The sequence below is a fragment of the Amblyomma americanum genome, chromosome 3 (assembly GCF_052857255.1).
Source record: "Amblyomma americanum isolate KBUSLIRL-KWMA chromosome 3, ASM5285725v1, whole genome shotgun sequence".
Classification (NCBI taxonomy): Eukaryota; Metazoa; Arthropoda; class Arachnida; order Ixodida; family Ixodidae; genus Amblyomma; species Amblyomma americanum.
The window spans coordinates 104,703,794-104,719,710 of NC_135499.1; the positions used below are offsets into that span (position 1 = coordinate 104,703,794).

Below are 15,917 nucleotides of genomic sequence, written 5' to 3' on the forward strand. Positions count from 1 at the left end.
TGTTCCTGTTGATTCCATGCCATTGTGCTTTGAACCACGTGAATTTTGTTTCCCAAAAATGCGCAGGTAACTAAAATCCGCTAGGAGAGAAGTAAAGAAAGACATCCCATAGTGTTGACACTGTACCAGGGCCTCTTCTAATGAAATGTAGATGATATGTGTAACAACTAGCGTCCTTAACCATGATAATTGATACATTGGGCACATGACAGCCCCAGCTGCTATAGTAGATTACAGGGCACTAATCTTGTTACATCGTTACGACACACGTGGCGTGTCTTACTGTATACGACAGTACGCCGTTCGAAGGTTGCAACATGAATCTTTATTGCTTCCGGCTCGGAGCGTATATATACGAAACAGAGAGGGGGAAAGGGGAAAGGGAGAACAAGGGAAGGATATCAAACGATAAAGGCACGTGCCGTCAGCGCTTGCAAAGCAGTCTGATTGCGGCTGACGTCACTTTACAACATCTCTTCTTCCTTAATAGTGAAGTCGCTGTACTGGTTTTCTTTGACGTGTAGAGCGCCGCAAGGCTTGGCGTGATCTGACGGGTTCAGCGTTGCTCCCTGCGAGTTCCGGCTGAAGGTCATACTCAGGTTCTGTTATGCCCCCTTGTTCGGCTGGCGTTCTCGGCAACAGTGGGTAGTCGCTAGGAGTACCTGTTCTCGAGTCTCGTTTTGCCGCTTCTTGGTCTTTACCAAACGGTGGCGTCGCATCTTCCCGGTCCCGCACCTGGTCAACATGTCGTCTTACTGATCCGGCTGGTGTTCGAATGCTCACCATCCGAGAGCCTGTTGTAGACTCTACAATTCCTGGAGTCCATTTCTCACCCCTTCCGAAGTTGCGGGCGTACACGGTAGCTTCAGGCAATGGCAGTGGCCACTCGTCTGCTTCGTTCGCTGGCCCTGCGTGTACAGGAGGGAAACATGTATCTAAACGGGGTCGAATTTTATATCCGAAGAGCAGCTCTGACGGCGATTTTCCAGAGCGGTTAGGTGTCCTTCTGTAATTGAAAAGGAGCTTGTTTATATTATCTTCCAGCCGCCCCTCACCAATCTTCTTGAGGCCGTCCTTAATTGTCCTGACAGCCCTTTCTGCTAGGCGGTTCGATTGAGGGTGATATACAGCTGTGCGCAGATGCGTTATGTTGTTCCTCTTGACAAAAGTAGCGAACTCGTCAGCGGTAAACTGCGTTCCATTATCGGATACGATGGTTCGTGGCACGCCGAATCTGCAGAAGATACCGCGCAGGCAGTTGATTGTGCATGAAGCGTTTGCTTGTCGGAGTGGCGCAGCTTCAATCCACTTACTGTATGCGTCCACGACTACGAGTATCATGTTCCCTGCAATAGGTCCCGCAAAATCGATATGTACCCTTGTCCATTTTTTAACAGTAGCAGGCCAGCCTTTTGGCGTTGCTGTAGCTGGCATGGGCAGGTTTTGGACACAACTTTGACATGAAGCTGTCACTGCCTCTATTTCGCGATCTAACCCTGGCCACCAGAATGACGATCTAGCAACCGCCTTCATAGCGGACGATCCCTGGTGCGTCTCATGCAAAAGGTATAAGATGCGACGTCGCGCCTCCATCGGAACGACTACTCGCCGGCCCCAGTATGACAACCCGTGGGCCAAAGAAAGCTCCAATTTCAAGCTCGTGTTCAAGCCTTTCGCGCAGGGCGGCCAACCGTTCTTGGTGAATCGCATAACTTGACTCAGAGCAGGTCGCCCGCAGTCAACTGCCTTAGCTCGTCAGCTGACACAGTTCCCTCATTGAACACACTCAAGGCCAGCAGATAGTCTGGTGGGTCCGCTTCTGGCGGCTTCGGCTCAGACGTCCGTTGTGGCAGTCTACTAAGGGCGTCAGCGTTGAAGAGTTGTTTACCAGGAGAGTATTGAAGCTGATAGCGGAATCTGCCTAAGTACAGTGCCCAGCGCTGTATTCTGGCGGCTGCCAATGCTGGAGTTGGTCGATCCGCCTTCAGCAGGCCCACGAGCGGCTGGTGGTCGGTGACCAATGCAAATTCTCGGCCTACGAGGTAATCACGGAATTTGAACACTCCAAACACAAGAGCAAGGGCTTCCCTCTCAAGCTGGGAATAATTTTTCTCAGCCCTTGTTAGCGTCCTAGAACGGAACCCTACAGGTTTGTTTACCTTTCCGAATGTATGGAAAAGCACGGCACCTATTCCGTCCTGTGAAGCGTCACACTAGCTTGAGGGGTCTCTCGGGATCATAGTGAGCCAGCACAGCCGCTTCCCGAAGGTATTTTTTTGCTGCACGAAAAGCTGCTTCCTGCGCATGTCGCCAGAACCAACGTGTGCTGTTGTCCAATAACTTGTACAGCGGTGCAAGTACGGAAGACATGTTGGGCACGAACTTCGAATAAAATGTAATCATGCCCAGAAACGACCTCAACTGCTGAATATTTTGTGGGTTGGGGGCTTGCGCGATTGCTTCAACATGCTTCTCTATCGGATGCAGACCTTCACGATCAATTTTATGACCCAGATACGTCACTGCTACTTGGCGAAAGCTGCATTTCTCAAGTCTGAGCTTCACTCCATGCTCACAAAAACGCTGCAGTACTTGTCGTAATCTGTCGGTGCTACCAAGTTTTTCTGATACCAAAACGTCGTCAAGGTAAGCCTGAACACCTGTCTGGCCCTGCAGAACTGTTTCTATTTTCGCTGGAAGATGGCAGGCGCGGAAGCTATGCCGAACGGCAGTCGGTTGTAGCCAAACAACCCACGGTGTGTATTGATTACGCACATCTTCCTTGAGCCCTCATCGAAGGGGACTTGGTTATACGCGTCTCTTAAATCCAGCGTGCTGAAGCAGTCCCCACCGTTCAGGCATGCGAAGATGTCATCAATAGCTGGCAACGGGTACTGCTCCAGTTCACAGACGGGATTCAAGGTCACCTTAAAATCAGCGCAGATTCTAACCTCGCCGTTCTTCTTCATTACAGGCACAATGGGAGTAGCCCATTCAGCGTGCGTTACAGGTGACAGTACTCCAAGCGTTACGAGCCTATCAATCTCTTTCGAAACTTTGTCGCGTAAAGCAAATGGAAGGGAACGGGCCTTACAAAATTTTGGCATGGCGCCTTCCTTGAGCTTCAGATGAACAGGGTGTCCGTCAATTAGGCCCAGCTCGGGGCTGAAGACGTCTTTGAACTCTGACAGGACGGCATGCATGGCGGGGGTATGGCTGCTTCCTGGACCAGAGTTTTGTTGCACTGATACGTTCAACACCGAGGTTCCTGCGTCATTGAACTTGGAAATCAACTCCCGTCCACAAAGGCTCGGACCTGAACAGTTCAGGACCATCAAGGAACTCTTGACCTCCTTGTCGTTGTAGGACACTAACATACTCAGTTTCCCTAATACTGGAAGTTGTCCAAGATAACAGCACAGTTTAATGAATGCGGGTTCTAATTGCGGTCAATGTTCACGGTTTTTCTCAAAAATCTCTTTGGACACAACACAGACGCGTGAGCCGGTGTCCACAATCATAGGTACGTCAATGCCACACCATGTGAAAGTACGAAGAATAGGTGGTGGTAGCCGACCATTGAAGGGTGCGGTTAGTGTCCAAATGTGCGCATCGTCTCCATTTTCCTCAGTAACATCCGCTGTTACTGCAAACGCTTCTCCTTGCCTGCATTGTGAACGTGCCTTTGGGCGTCCTTTCCGCACGTCGCTTTGGCACATCTTCGCCAGATGGCCGTATACACCACAGCGGTAACACCTCGCTTTCGCCCAGCCGCAGGCGTTTCTGTTGTGTTTCTTACTTCCGCAACGCCCACATACTAACACCAGTTCATCAGCTTGCCGTGCATTGACCTTGAGTACGGGTTCAATGTCAGAAGACATCTTCTTTGTATCGTTTTCCGCTGCTTCTGCTGATATAGCAATTGTTTCAGCCTCCTTCAACGTCAAATCTGTTTTTGCTAATAGCTGCTTCTGAACAGCGCTTGACCTCACGCCACCGACGATTCTGTCGTGAAGCATCCGGTCTAGCCTGTCACCGAAATTACAGCCATCCGCAATCCGCCGAACTTCAACGATGAACTGTTGAATGGGCTCACCTTCCAACTGGCAGCGATTGAAGAACCGATAGCTCTCCGTTATTTCATGACGCTTGGGGTCGAAGTAGGCATCCAAAACTTTGACTGCTTTCTCGTACGTCAGCGAGTTTGGCTTCCTCGGTGCAACCTGTCCTGAGAGCACTTGCACGGTGCGCGTACTCAATGCTGCTGCCAGCAACGCCCTCTTCTTTCCCGAGTCGCTGACGCCAGTTGCCTCAAAATAAGCTTCTACCTTCGTGATGTAGGCCTTCCAGTTGTCGGACTGGTCATCGTATTCCGGTAGTTGATGATGAGCCATGGTCGGTATTTCCGCGGCCGCTGTTTCCTGCTTAACTGCCTGGCTTCCATCATTTTTCACCTCAAGGGTTATTTCTGGCCTCGTCGCCACTGTTACATCGTTACGACACACATGGCGTGTCTTACTGTATACGACAGTACGCCGTTCGAAAGTTGCAACATGAATCTTTATTGCTTCCGGCTCGGACCGTATATATACGAAACAAAGAGGGGGGAAGCGGAAAGGAAGAACAAGGGAAGGATATCAAACGATAAACGCACGTGCCGTCAGCGCTTGCAAGGCAGTCTGATTGCTGCTGACGTCACTTTACAACAAATCTCTACATATAGTCGATGGTTTGATGGTATGCCGTCTTGTCAGGAAACATGCCTTATGAAGTTCACTGGTCGCTGATCATGGTCAAGATCAAATGATGTTTCGGGAACGCTATGGCTCCCTTGTTCAGAATGAGGCTACCCACCGGCTGGACGTTCCCGGCTTTTGTAGCAATTAGTAGTGTTTTTAGTGATTTGGCATAGATATGACGCAGGGTGCTACCGTTCTTGGTTAGTGCATTGGCGTTGTCTGGATGATAAGTGACTGGAGGTTTCGCCGGGCTGGCGCATTCTTTTTGTTTGTCTTATCACTATCTTTGCTTCGTCCCAGTTAATCTCGTGGCAAGTTTTCTTTGCATGCTGGGCGATTGCGTTCGCTGTTACTTTTTCGTTACTATACCTCGTTTTGGTGTCCTTTCAGGCGTCTTGTGAAGTCTTTTTTTTCGCCTATATGCACTGACGAGCAGTCGGTGCAGGCGATATTGTAAGCGACGCCAGGGGGGAACGTACCACAGGGGAGCTGGTCCTTTACTTCAAGAAGCTGAGTCCGTGTCATGCTCGTTGGGAGATGCGCAATATTGACGCCGTGCTTGCTGAAGATACGCGCATGCGCCTCGCGTGATTTCTGGAACATACGGGACCGAGGCTCGTTTTGTTTTCGTAGTGCCATCACGTCCGCTCTCCCGAGAAGCAGGCTGGTTCGATGGCGCCAGTCTTCTTTCAGTGTTCCGGATGAAGGAAAACTTATAGCCTTTCTTTGCAAGTCGTTTTCAATTATTTTCGGCTCGTTGTTTAGAACGACGTTTTCACGGCATACTTCTCTGGCATGGTTGGTGAGAGATGCAACCACTGACCGTTTGTAGTTGACTGGATGCACAGAATTAAAATCTAGCTATCTTGCAGAGTGCGTCGGTATGCGGTAGACATGAAAAGTACGGCCAGCCGGACTACGCGTTACCAAGGTATCGAGCAACGGCAGGCAGCCATCGGTCTTTTCCTCAGCAGTAAAGTTGACTGATGGCTCAATGGCGTTGAGCTTATCGAGAAAACGGCTACATACTTTAGATAGGACACATAAAATTCACTGTAATAAAGGACGGTCGTTAACTGTTGGAAAACGTGCTGGTTTGGAGTACCAAGACCAGTTTGTTCTGCAGTTAAGCTGACTGCAAACAATCATTCCAAGATGACGCTGCAGGAACATATGACATGCTCTCTGGTGCTAATATCGATGGCCGAATAGCATTTCTGATCCTTTTCTGTGGCCGCCCTAATTTTACTGCCATAACCTTTAGGCTGCCTTCGCGGTCCTAATATTAGCCTAAAATAGAACGCATAAAACGCCGTTGAAACGCGGACGTACAAATATAAATACTGAGTAGAACAGGAGAAATACAAATACGCTTATTGTCGCTTTACAAGGCCGGGAATCGCGCTTCTGAACGGCACTTAAGCATGCAGATATTTGATTTGACTGAAATTCTCGTTTTCTTATCCACCCTTTTATTTTCCTTATGTACCAACTAAGTTCAAGCTTCAAAGTATTTGCTTTATCTCTCACAGAAATGTCTCTCTTAGCAAGCTTCAACTTCCATCATTTTTACGTTGATCGCCCAGCACAGTCTGGCGTTTTTCGCAGCGGCAAACTTAAGACTGCATGCTATGTGCACACAATTTATTATGTGTCTGCTTCTCCCTCATTTTAAATCTTTGCTGCCGGAACAGGAAATCTTGAAAATGTCTGACCACGGTGAGAGACTTTCCGTTAAAATAGGAGTTACGTATTGGCATCCATAAGTACGCTAAACTGGGCGAGTTGGAGCATTTCCATCTTTCGAAACATAGCGCAAAAAATTCTCTGTCCTCGTCTTCTTACTCCACGTTCCGAAAAATGTATTGGCATCCGCCTGAGCACAACCTTGCGGCCACACGGCTGAACTTTAGGCACCCTTGAAATATCCCGCGCGTATAGTTTATGCACTGAAGTAACGGGCCTCTCAGCGGAAATGCGAAAATCTCTAGTTGCGAGTAACGATGAGAGCGGACCATAACGAATCACTTAAAAAAAAACTCACGATCACGATCCTGCCAATCTGCTGGAGCACTGTCTTGATGGAACTGAACAAATGCGTGGAAAAGAGTACGTAAGTGCGGGACGACACGCGAACGGATACTAACTGCGCTTTTCCGAATATGTTGCGTATCTTCATGCGAAATCTCTGTTACAGCGGGGTATAGTTCCTTAGAAGCTTCAGGAATCTGTCAGTGAATATCGCCACCGGTTAGACAGGCTGTAATGCCGTATTTTTCAATTGCTGAACGATGAGTGCAGGGTCATGCTTCTCATCGAAATCTTGCATCCTCGATATCTACAGCAATTGTTTGCCTTATAATTGTTTGCCTTTCCGCACAAAGCCTCAGCTTGTTCGTTCAGCCTTTATCTGTGCATATCTGCGTTTATGCGTACATTTACATGTGCTGAACTGATCCCATTAGAGTAATCCGTCAGCTAATTTAGTTGCAACCAGCAGTAGTCTGCCATTTGTCAAAGCAGCAGAGGCCCGATTTGAAATTACAGAGCGAGAAGTGTGACGCACATTCCTACGGCGACTGCGACATGGCTCCACGGTGTTGAACATTGTCACGTAATGCTGACGGCAGTCCGGCTGTCGGGAATAAAGTTAAAAGGCTTCCAAAGGAAATCTTTTATTAAAGCTGACCTGCGGCTGCAAAGAACTGAATGAATCGGCAGTGGCGATAGAAACAACGGCAGCGCTCAATTTCAAGCTGAGAACGAATCGTCAAAATAAGGCGCCTAAATAACAGCGCGACAAACGGGACAATAAGGAATAGACACAAACACGAGTGCTGACTATCAACTGAAAGACATTTTTTTTTTGCCCTGACGCAATTTATACTCCAGTGTCGTGCCTACAGAACTCTTGGAAATAAGATGCCGAACCAACTACAGCAATTTGATACAATGCGGAACCAATTGCGCAAGGGTGCAATTATTCCGGCTAAGTTTGGTCGCATCTGGCGTCAAAAATAAAAATATAAAGTCGAGTGCCGGCAGCTGTGAGCGTGAGCAACCAAGCAGTACAAAGATTAGCCGAAATGCGCTTACGCATGGAGGGTAATGTCCCCGGCCACACGCGTCAACTGCTTCTTCCTTGCTGACGTGACTGCTACGACTAAGCAAGAATTTATACATGCCTGAGTAGCGTACGAAAAATAAATAGGCCTTGAAATTACTCGGAAAGCAAATGTCGTGCAGGTAATCAGAAAAGCTAAAAAGACGACACTAAATATTAAGGACTTTTCAGACCAAAAGCCATTTATAGTCAACATAGATTGCACACACTGTGAACTGATACTCTGCAAGCAGCGCAATCCTTACACAGGGGGCGGTATCGCAATAGAGACATTTAGTATAGCGTATGAGCGCTTGCGTACGCTATACGCAAGCATTTAGCGGGAGTTAACAGAGGAGGTCGCACGACCACTTTTAGTTTATCGTATGCCAACCTGAACGCAACGATAGCGTAGGTTGCAGTGGCGCCATCTGGTGTTAAATTGAGAAAATATGTTGCGACAAAGTTTTTTTCTATTTAGCCCAGGCATGGCCAAGGTTATCCAAGTCGCATCACGCAGATAGCCGGTTGCGTGGCCAAATGGTTCATGTTCTGCACAGTGGAGGTAGGGCCCGACTTTTTTTAGGTAACCGAACCGAGCGAGGTTCTTAATAACGTCATGGTGCGTACTAGCATCCTTTCGGACCCCTACTGCCTAGCGTTTTTAAGCTGAGACGACATCGAAGCCGTGATGATGCGCGAGCGTGAACGTGAACGAGCGCGAGCGTGAACATGAACGAGCGCGAGCGTGAACAGCATCAGCAACAGCTGTCAACACGGTGGCTGCCATCTGAGAAGTACGACCACGATGTCAACGCACACACGTGCTACGAGCACTGCGACGCAGCGTTGCTGCGACGGGCTTGGTGGCTAGCCTTTGATGGACCAGCTAACCGCTGAAACGGCTACTTTTGGCAAGGCTGTGACTACATTTCCTTAAGAATCCAAATCAAGGCAATCTACAGTCGGTTCTGTCTTGTTAGGGTTAAGAGCTGCGGAATCGTTACACAGAATTGGGAATTGGGCAAGTTTATCCCTCTTTCTTTATGCTGTTGGCGAGGCGAGGCAAAGCGAATATCACGTGTGCTATTTAAAGCAATGAATATGCCTAAAAACCCAATAACATTGACAAATTCTCTCCGAAGCGGGTGACGTGGGCGCCGCCATCTTGACAACGCTATTTTTCCCAGCGTACGCAAGAGCACGCACGCTAAATTCGAGAAATAGCGTACGTAACGCTCACGTACGCTAAACCTCGGTTTGGAATAGCGTTTAGCGCATGCGCAGTACGAAGCACGCTATTTTATAGCGTACGCTATGCCTTTGCGTATGTCTGCGTACGCTATACTAAAAGTCTCTAATATCTTATCCCTTTCCTATCCTTCATCATAAACTGCTCGAACGACCGATTCCTCTGATGTCACTCGGTTTCCTTGCTACACCCACGGTCAATATTTCATCAGTGGAGCAGGTAAAGCTCACATTTTTGCATCAATATTACTCCTCTGAGGCGGGGAACATCGTTCTCTTGCGCAACCTTATCGGCGGCGTCCTTGTGCCGCCGAAAACGCGCGCGCGCGCGCGCATAAGAAAAACACGCACAATCCAACAGCTATCGGAGCCCTGATGAAAGAGCTTAGCTCGTCATACAGTCAAGTACGCTCGAACCGAGCCGTAGTTCGCTTAGCCGCAGCATCTCTGTCTGCCTTCCTCCCCACCCCCTCTTTTAGCAAGCTCCCTGTGCCTTTCATTCTCCTCTCTTTCTTGCTCTGGTTCACAAACGAACGCATCTAAATCTCGGCTCCGCTTCGCCCCATCATGTTCGGCCGTTTATCTGCAGCCGTCGACAGAGGCGTTCGCGCCGTTGTAGCGTTCTCGGGCCACTGCTGCCGTTTCGAAACGAGCGGCAGAATTCCCGCCCGATACGCGAGGGTTGCCACACACACGCGTCTCGAATCTTGTCGTCATCCCGGCCGGATTCTGGCTTTGTACGAACGCGTTTGTCTTCGCTGACGAGGCGCCAACTCAATTTTTCCTCCCACTCTCAGCGAACACGGCTGAGCGGCCAATCTAGCTTGCAGTGAACCTTGCACCAAGATGGCTATTTTTCAGGTTGATGCAATGTTAAGCCCTCACTCGTAGTGTGCGCTCGTCCTTTCTTGAAGTGACATGGTTCTAATAGGGTCGCGTTATGCATAACCAATTAGTTGAGCCGCAGTGTACGTAGGAATGCTAAAGTACCTCTATATTCTAGTAGGGTACCGTCATTTTTGATGCAATGGCGGCCTCCCTAATTTTCTCTTACCCTCATTTCTAATGGGCCCAATCTGCGTACGCGGCGCATAGCGTTGCTGGCACTGATTTTTGTTACGCTTTGTTAGAGGGCCTAAATTTCAGCGTGTGCAAGATATTGCCGCGTTGAATACAATTCGAGGAGCCTCTTTACGGTTGATCAACCACTCAATGCAATAAAATTTTCACATCAAAAACTGGTTACAATCTATGCGCAAACCAACGGTAATGCGTTGGGTTTCTTATGTTCTCTGGAAAGTTATGACCTTGTGAAGATAAGCGATGACATTTCAACAAGAACACCGGCAGTGTATGGGAGTTATATTTTTACTGTTCATGGGGGTTTAACATCCCAAAGCGACTGAAGCTATGACGACGCCGTAGTGAAGAGCTCCGGGAACTTCGACCACCCGGGATTTTGAAACGTACACTGACATCGTACAGTACACGCGCCTCTAGAATTTCGCCTCCATCGAAATTCGACCGCCCAGGCCGGAATCTAACCAGCGTCTTTCGCGTCACCATCTGAGTGTCATAACCACTCAGCCACCACGGCGGCGTGGGGAGTATTAAGTGGTATGTGGTATCTAAGGTTTAACGTAGCGGAGCTGCATATTGCCTTGACGAACGCCGCAGTAGACTTCGCCGTATTAATTTCCGCCACCAAAGGTACTTCAGTGTGCTCTGGCCTAGAACACATCCCGGACGTTTTGGCATTTCGGTTGCGTTCAGCTGGCGGGATTGAGTACCGGGACTTTGGGTTTAGCAGCCCAACCCCAAAGGCACTTAGCCATCGGGGCGGGTGAAGCGGGGAATGCCGCCAAATTCCCAGTATAAAGTAGCTTTATGAAATGCGCGGCCTCGCCGACACATCTTGGTGCTCGAACGTTGGCTGGACAGGAGTAACGATTTATGCAAGACGTGACGGAGCCACTCAGTGTCGAATCTTTTCCTTACTGCCACGCGATTATCTGCCGCTTATTTTTTTCCATTGCTCAATTATCTGCTTTAGTTTGTCTTAAACACCGGTACACCTGTTTTCAGCGAACAAACAAATACACTAGTGACTTCTCTCCCTCCACATACCGCTGAGTTTAGGGTAGAAAGTTTTCATTTTAGATATCGGTAGCTACCTTATATGTACTTGTACGAGCTTGAGGAAGGCTTTATTGAACTGCAGAAGGAGATTCCTTTCCATAGAAAGCAGAACTTTGAGCGGCTGCTGGGAGCCATTAGTCGAGGAAAAGAGTCATTATGCACAAGCTTGAAGACGGTACACGTGTGCGTCAGCCACAGGAGCAATAATTAGAAGCTGGTAACGAAGCTATGTTTTTGTGCGGTGATGTTTTATGCGCAACTGACACTTCTCGTAATTAGACCCAAAAATCCTTACTTTTGGCCATTTCCTTTGCAGAAGATTGAAAAAGCCCGCAATTCTGAAATGACCATTTTTTTTCTTTCTTACAATTCTGTGAAAACATGCGAACATTTTCTTTTCGCGAAATTTTACTCACAAAGTTCCCCGAAATGAACATAACTTTCTTCCTAGTCTTTCTGTTTTAGTGACGCCTGCCTGCGCTTAGACGAAGTACCTGCACATTGTTGTTTTTTCTACAGCGGTGCTTGAGCAGTGAAGTTGTTGAAGCTTAAAGCACGCATAAATATGGGTGGTGATGTATTTTATGATGATTTAAAACACTTAAGGGAGCTCAGGGCAGGGCTCCTGAAGCGGCTGTCGTAAGCGTTACCCAGGCTATCAGCTTGCGCTTGAAAAGTTGCTTCGTTTTATTTCTCCAAAGATGCGCAATAAATACATTAATCTTGATCGAGGTTTAAACGAAATGCACCCCATTCTGGAAAGCGCAAAATTTAACTACAGCGCCTCGTAAAATTCTTCAAGTCCCTGCTATCAAACACCAAAAAAAGGCAAATTTAGTCGACTGCGCTTTGTCTGTTCTTCTGTGTGACCTGCGTCCCGTCTTGTTCGCACAGTTTGTACCCGCTCACTTCATTATGAACCAACTAGCCCGCCGGAACATCCTTCGACGTAGTGATTTTGAAAATCATGTCATGAAATGAAAGAAACTGAGCACTTCATGCACATAAGCCTGGTTGCAGGTTCTGTTAGCCGTGTAGCGGAACATCTATGGCACCCAGTGAGCTCTAAACCTGTGTTGAGCTCTAAAATTGTAGCATTGAGCTCTAAAGCTAAAGAGAACCCCCGTCAACATCTTTAGAGACCTTTTGGTTTCTATGCGTGTAGTAAGAGCATGATAGTGCGGCCGAGCAGCAAACCCCATTGCTTGGTTACTTCTGATAATAACTGTAGGTTAAACAGCAGTCACAGATTACTGCCGCTAAACGTTAAAAACTTTCCTAGGGTGCTCTTTAATTTTGAGATTGACATTAGTTCCTCTTTCTACCCATCCACTACTTGACTTCCCTTAACAGACATAACTTGCATGAATGAAAAATATCCGTGCAATATAAAGCACCTTCAAGTTCAGCACAATGAACCTATCCCACCACCAACACAGAATTTATGAAGGCATTTATATCTTGTATTATGTTTTTAAACAAAGGGATTCGTCACTACTGCTATGTGCTCATACAGACAAATTGTTCACACTTAATGAAAGCCTACCCAGGGGAAGCCAAAAACAATGGTAAATATAACCTACCTTGAAGTACGTACAAAACTTTACTGCACCCTTTATCTTTCATCACTCTTCCTTTTTCGCTTTCAGGTTGCGTGATTCAAAGAGTTTTACGGTCCAAATTGAATCGTTTTGACGGTTAGCTCACACACGTTACCCTATAGCTGGAAACAGAAACATATTTACACCTTTTCTAAGAACTTCTTCTTGCGGCGTTTTTAAAGCTTTTCTTTCCATTCTTTTACAGTCTGTCATGATCTTGCTTCAGACCTTATGTTTAAATCCTTCCATGTGGAAAGTAAGTGCTCTGAAAGGCTCCATTATTTAGCGCATATTTTGAGATACGCCATTGCTGCTTATTGTAAAGCCAGCTGAAGCATTATCAGCCGGCCAAAAAGGGCACTTTTTTTTTCTAATAATATATTTGGAGTTATTTGTACATCATGGAGGAAAAAACGTGACTACTTTCTTCGCCGCCATCATCGATGTCGTAATTCGGGACGTTCTGGAACGCTTGGTGCACATCTGACCTACTTGATAATCAGCTGCACTTTGGGGTTCCAACCAGAATATGTATAACAGTTTAAACGCTAGGCTCCGAAAACGTCTTTACCCACTTCATCGTAGTACGTCTCTAGAAAAACTCTCTCCCTGAAAGGATTGGGGGGTAGCAGGATCCAAGTTGGCATTAATTAATTCCATCTTGATTGACAATGATGGCTTAAGACCTAAGCGGAAAGTACGAGGTCTAGGTGTGGCTTAGGACGCTGAGCGAGGTCCTGCAGGGCACTCAGCTTGATCTGGGCGCTGTCCAGCCCACGAATTTCGTGCAAGCCTTCCTAGTTTGTGCGGCTGCCTCAACTTGCTGCATGGCTCTGAGCATCAGAAATTTCCGCGGGAATTTTGAATGTTTGCCTAGCCGAATTGATTTCCTAAGGCCGTCAAGAATCCTGGTTGCAAGCGCAGGAAGCATTTTATAATTCAGATTCAGCAGCGGATAAAAATCGTAAGCCATTAAATTTTCTTTTAGATTTAATATGCACCATTAGTGTACTTGTAAATCACTTGTAAAGTTTTTGTGAATTTAATCATTCCCATTCAGTTACAGCGTGTTGGCTATTAGCAGTTGATGGATGGCACCACTTCGTGGTGTCCAGGAAAGATCTGCATGCTTTCCTTCTCCAAATCCTCAAGTGCGAGCAACAATAAGAGTATTCACCTCCACTCCAGTAAGAACGTGATCCAAGTGAACCTGAGCCATGTATAGGCGGAAGTGGGAATAAAAAAAAGGTACACATAACTGCCCAAGCCCCAGGATTCGGAGATCTTGCACTGGGCTTTTTCGTCGGAGTGAAGGGGCTACTTTCAGTCTATAACGTCTCTTTTACGCCCAGAAGGTGGCCTTTTATCTCGGCCTATTTTTACAGCGCGAGCTGTTACTACTTCCTAGCTCTTTCCTGGGTTTCACTACTTGGTCGATGGCGGCCGGAGCAAATCGCTTGCTATGCCAGCAGTCGTCATGGCCACCGAAGACAGTAGAGAAAGAATCTACTTGACCGCTCTCGCAGGAGGGCGCGCGCCTGCAGATGACCCAAGCCCAAGCAGCACAGGTCATCGGCCCAAAATTGCAACAGGATGGTCCCATGCTGGTCCTTTGTACGGCCAGCTTTGCCAATACAGTTCCAATTTTGGGCCAATTACTTGTGCTTCTTTGGAGCCCTCACACCTCAGCGATCTTGGCAGCACGGCAAGCAGTTACACAAATGTTTTGAGGACCTCTTGAGAAGGACGCGTCTTAACGTGGCCCGTAATGGCGGCATATTTTCTACCACCTTCTCAAGCTAGATGTTTTGGCCCGGTTCTTCGACCTTCTCTGGGTACATCGATGACTCAATTCTCGATTAATATCTTGATGTGGGCTAGTTCGTGAATCATCGAGGTAAATCAGCGCTTTTCCTGTTTTCTGGCGCCTCCCTTTTGTCCTTGTTGCTTCGCGCTGCAGCGTTTCATGATGATTCACTTCTCGCCGCCTCAGGGCTGGCGACGCACCGGTTCGGGATTGTTGGCTTGCTAGCAGAGAGCTGATATTAGTAAAAAGGAATGCGCGCAATCTACGTCTAACTGCCTATAATCCCAACCGTAAAATTGGCGTTCCCGTCCATTCGCGCGCCACGCCCCTCGCACACTCTTCTTCCCTTCGCGTGCCAGACGCCGACCTTCAATGTACTCCGAGCCCTGAGCTGAGCACTTTTAGCAGGTGCAGGCGTTGAACCGGACTAATCAGTTCTGATCCTCCCTATAGGCGTATTATGCATCTACGAACTATTGCAACCTCGCTTTTGATATACCCCGCGATGACACCACTCCACCAAAACAGTTTTTGTGCATTGAACTCGTGGACAATAATATCATCTTCGGTGTGTAGCTTGTGAGCGTTGTGCACTCTGCGAGCATCTAAACTGCGGAAAACTAGGAGATACTCATGGTGCCATCATTTCCAGAGATCAGCCATGACCCAGTGTGCCTCTGAGGCCACAGATTTAGTAGCTACGTTTCTTGCGGCTCATCAACATTCTGGCGTGAGCAGGTGACGACATCGTAGCAAGAAATGGGTTAGAGTTAACCCACCTGGCTCATTAAACTTGTAGTAAGGAATTAGTATTGGAGACTCACGGCCTTGACGCAACAACACCTTATAGATTGGTGCGGTGTACCTGCCTAATAATATACTGACCCTAGCGGTTAGTATTTTCTACATGAGTGCACAGCCTTACCGCAGCCAAAATGTCTAACACCACGTTTGCGAAAGTCTTGAAAATGAAAATTGGCTGTTGGGGAAAGGAACTGGCGCAGTGTCTGTCTCACATATCGGCGGACACCTGAACCGCGCTTTAAGAGAAAGAATAAATGAGAGACTGATAGAAGAACGGAATGAAGAGGCGCCGTAGTGGAGGTCTCCGGAAAAAAATTTCGACCACCTGGGGATCTTTAACGTGCACTGACGTCGCACAGCACACGGTCGCATTCGCATTTCGCCTCCAACGAAACGCAGCGCCGCGGTCGGGTTAGAGCCCGGGTACTCCGGATCAGTAGCCGAGCGTCCTAACCACTGAGCCACCCCAGCGG

At 47.8% G+C, this 15,917-nt stretch overlaps 1 protein-coding gene across 1 annotated transcript; it reads right to left on the reverse strand.

Moving 5' to 3' along the window:
• Positions 1–372: 372 nt before the first annotated feature.
• Positions 373–4,405, reverse strand: LOC144123201 (uncharacterized). Its single transcript, XM_077656073.1, has 4 exons — positions 4,097–4,405; positions 3,095–3,223; positions 1,889–2,011; positions 373–908 (listed from the first exon to the last, which is right to left on the reverse strand). The coding sequence occupies exons 1-4, from the start codon at positions 4,392–4,394 to the stop codon at positions 484–486; spliced, it is 975 nt and encodes a 324-aa protein (XP_077512199.1). The 5' UTR covers positions 4,395–4,405; the 3' UTR covers positions 373–483.
• Between the last annotated feature and the right edge of the window lie 11,512 nt (positions 4,406–15,917).

What these genes read in the sequence shown, in the direction of transcription:
- LOC144123201 (XM_077656073.1), bottom strand. Translation starts at nt 4,394, where the DNA reads ATGGCTCATCATCAACTACCGGAATACGATGACCAGTCCGACAACTGG. An exon ending in CAATCGCTGCCAGTTGGAAG is followed by an intron (nt 3,224 to 4,096) that starts GTGAGCCCATTC and finishes ACTCTGGTCCAG; the next exon opens with GAAGCAGCCATACCCCCGCC. An exon ending in TCAGCTTCAATACTCTCCTG is followed by an intron (nt 909 to 1,888) that starts GTAAACAACTCT and finishes CTGTACACGCAG; the next exon opens with GGCCAGCGAACGAAGCAGAC.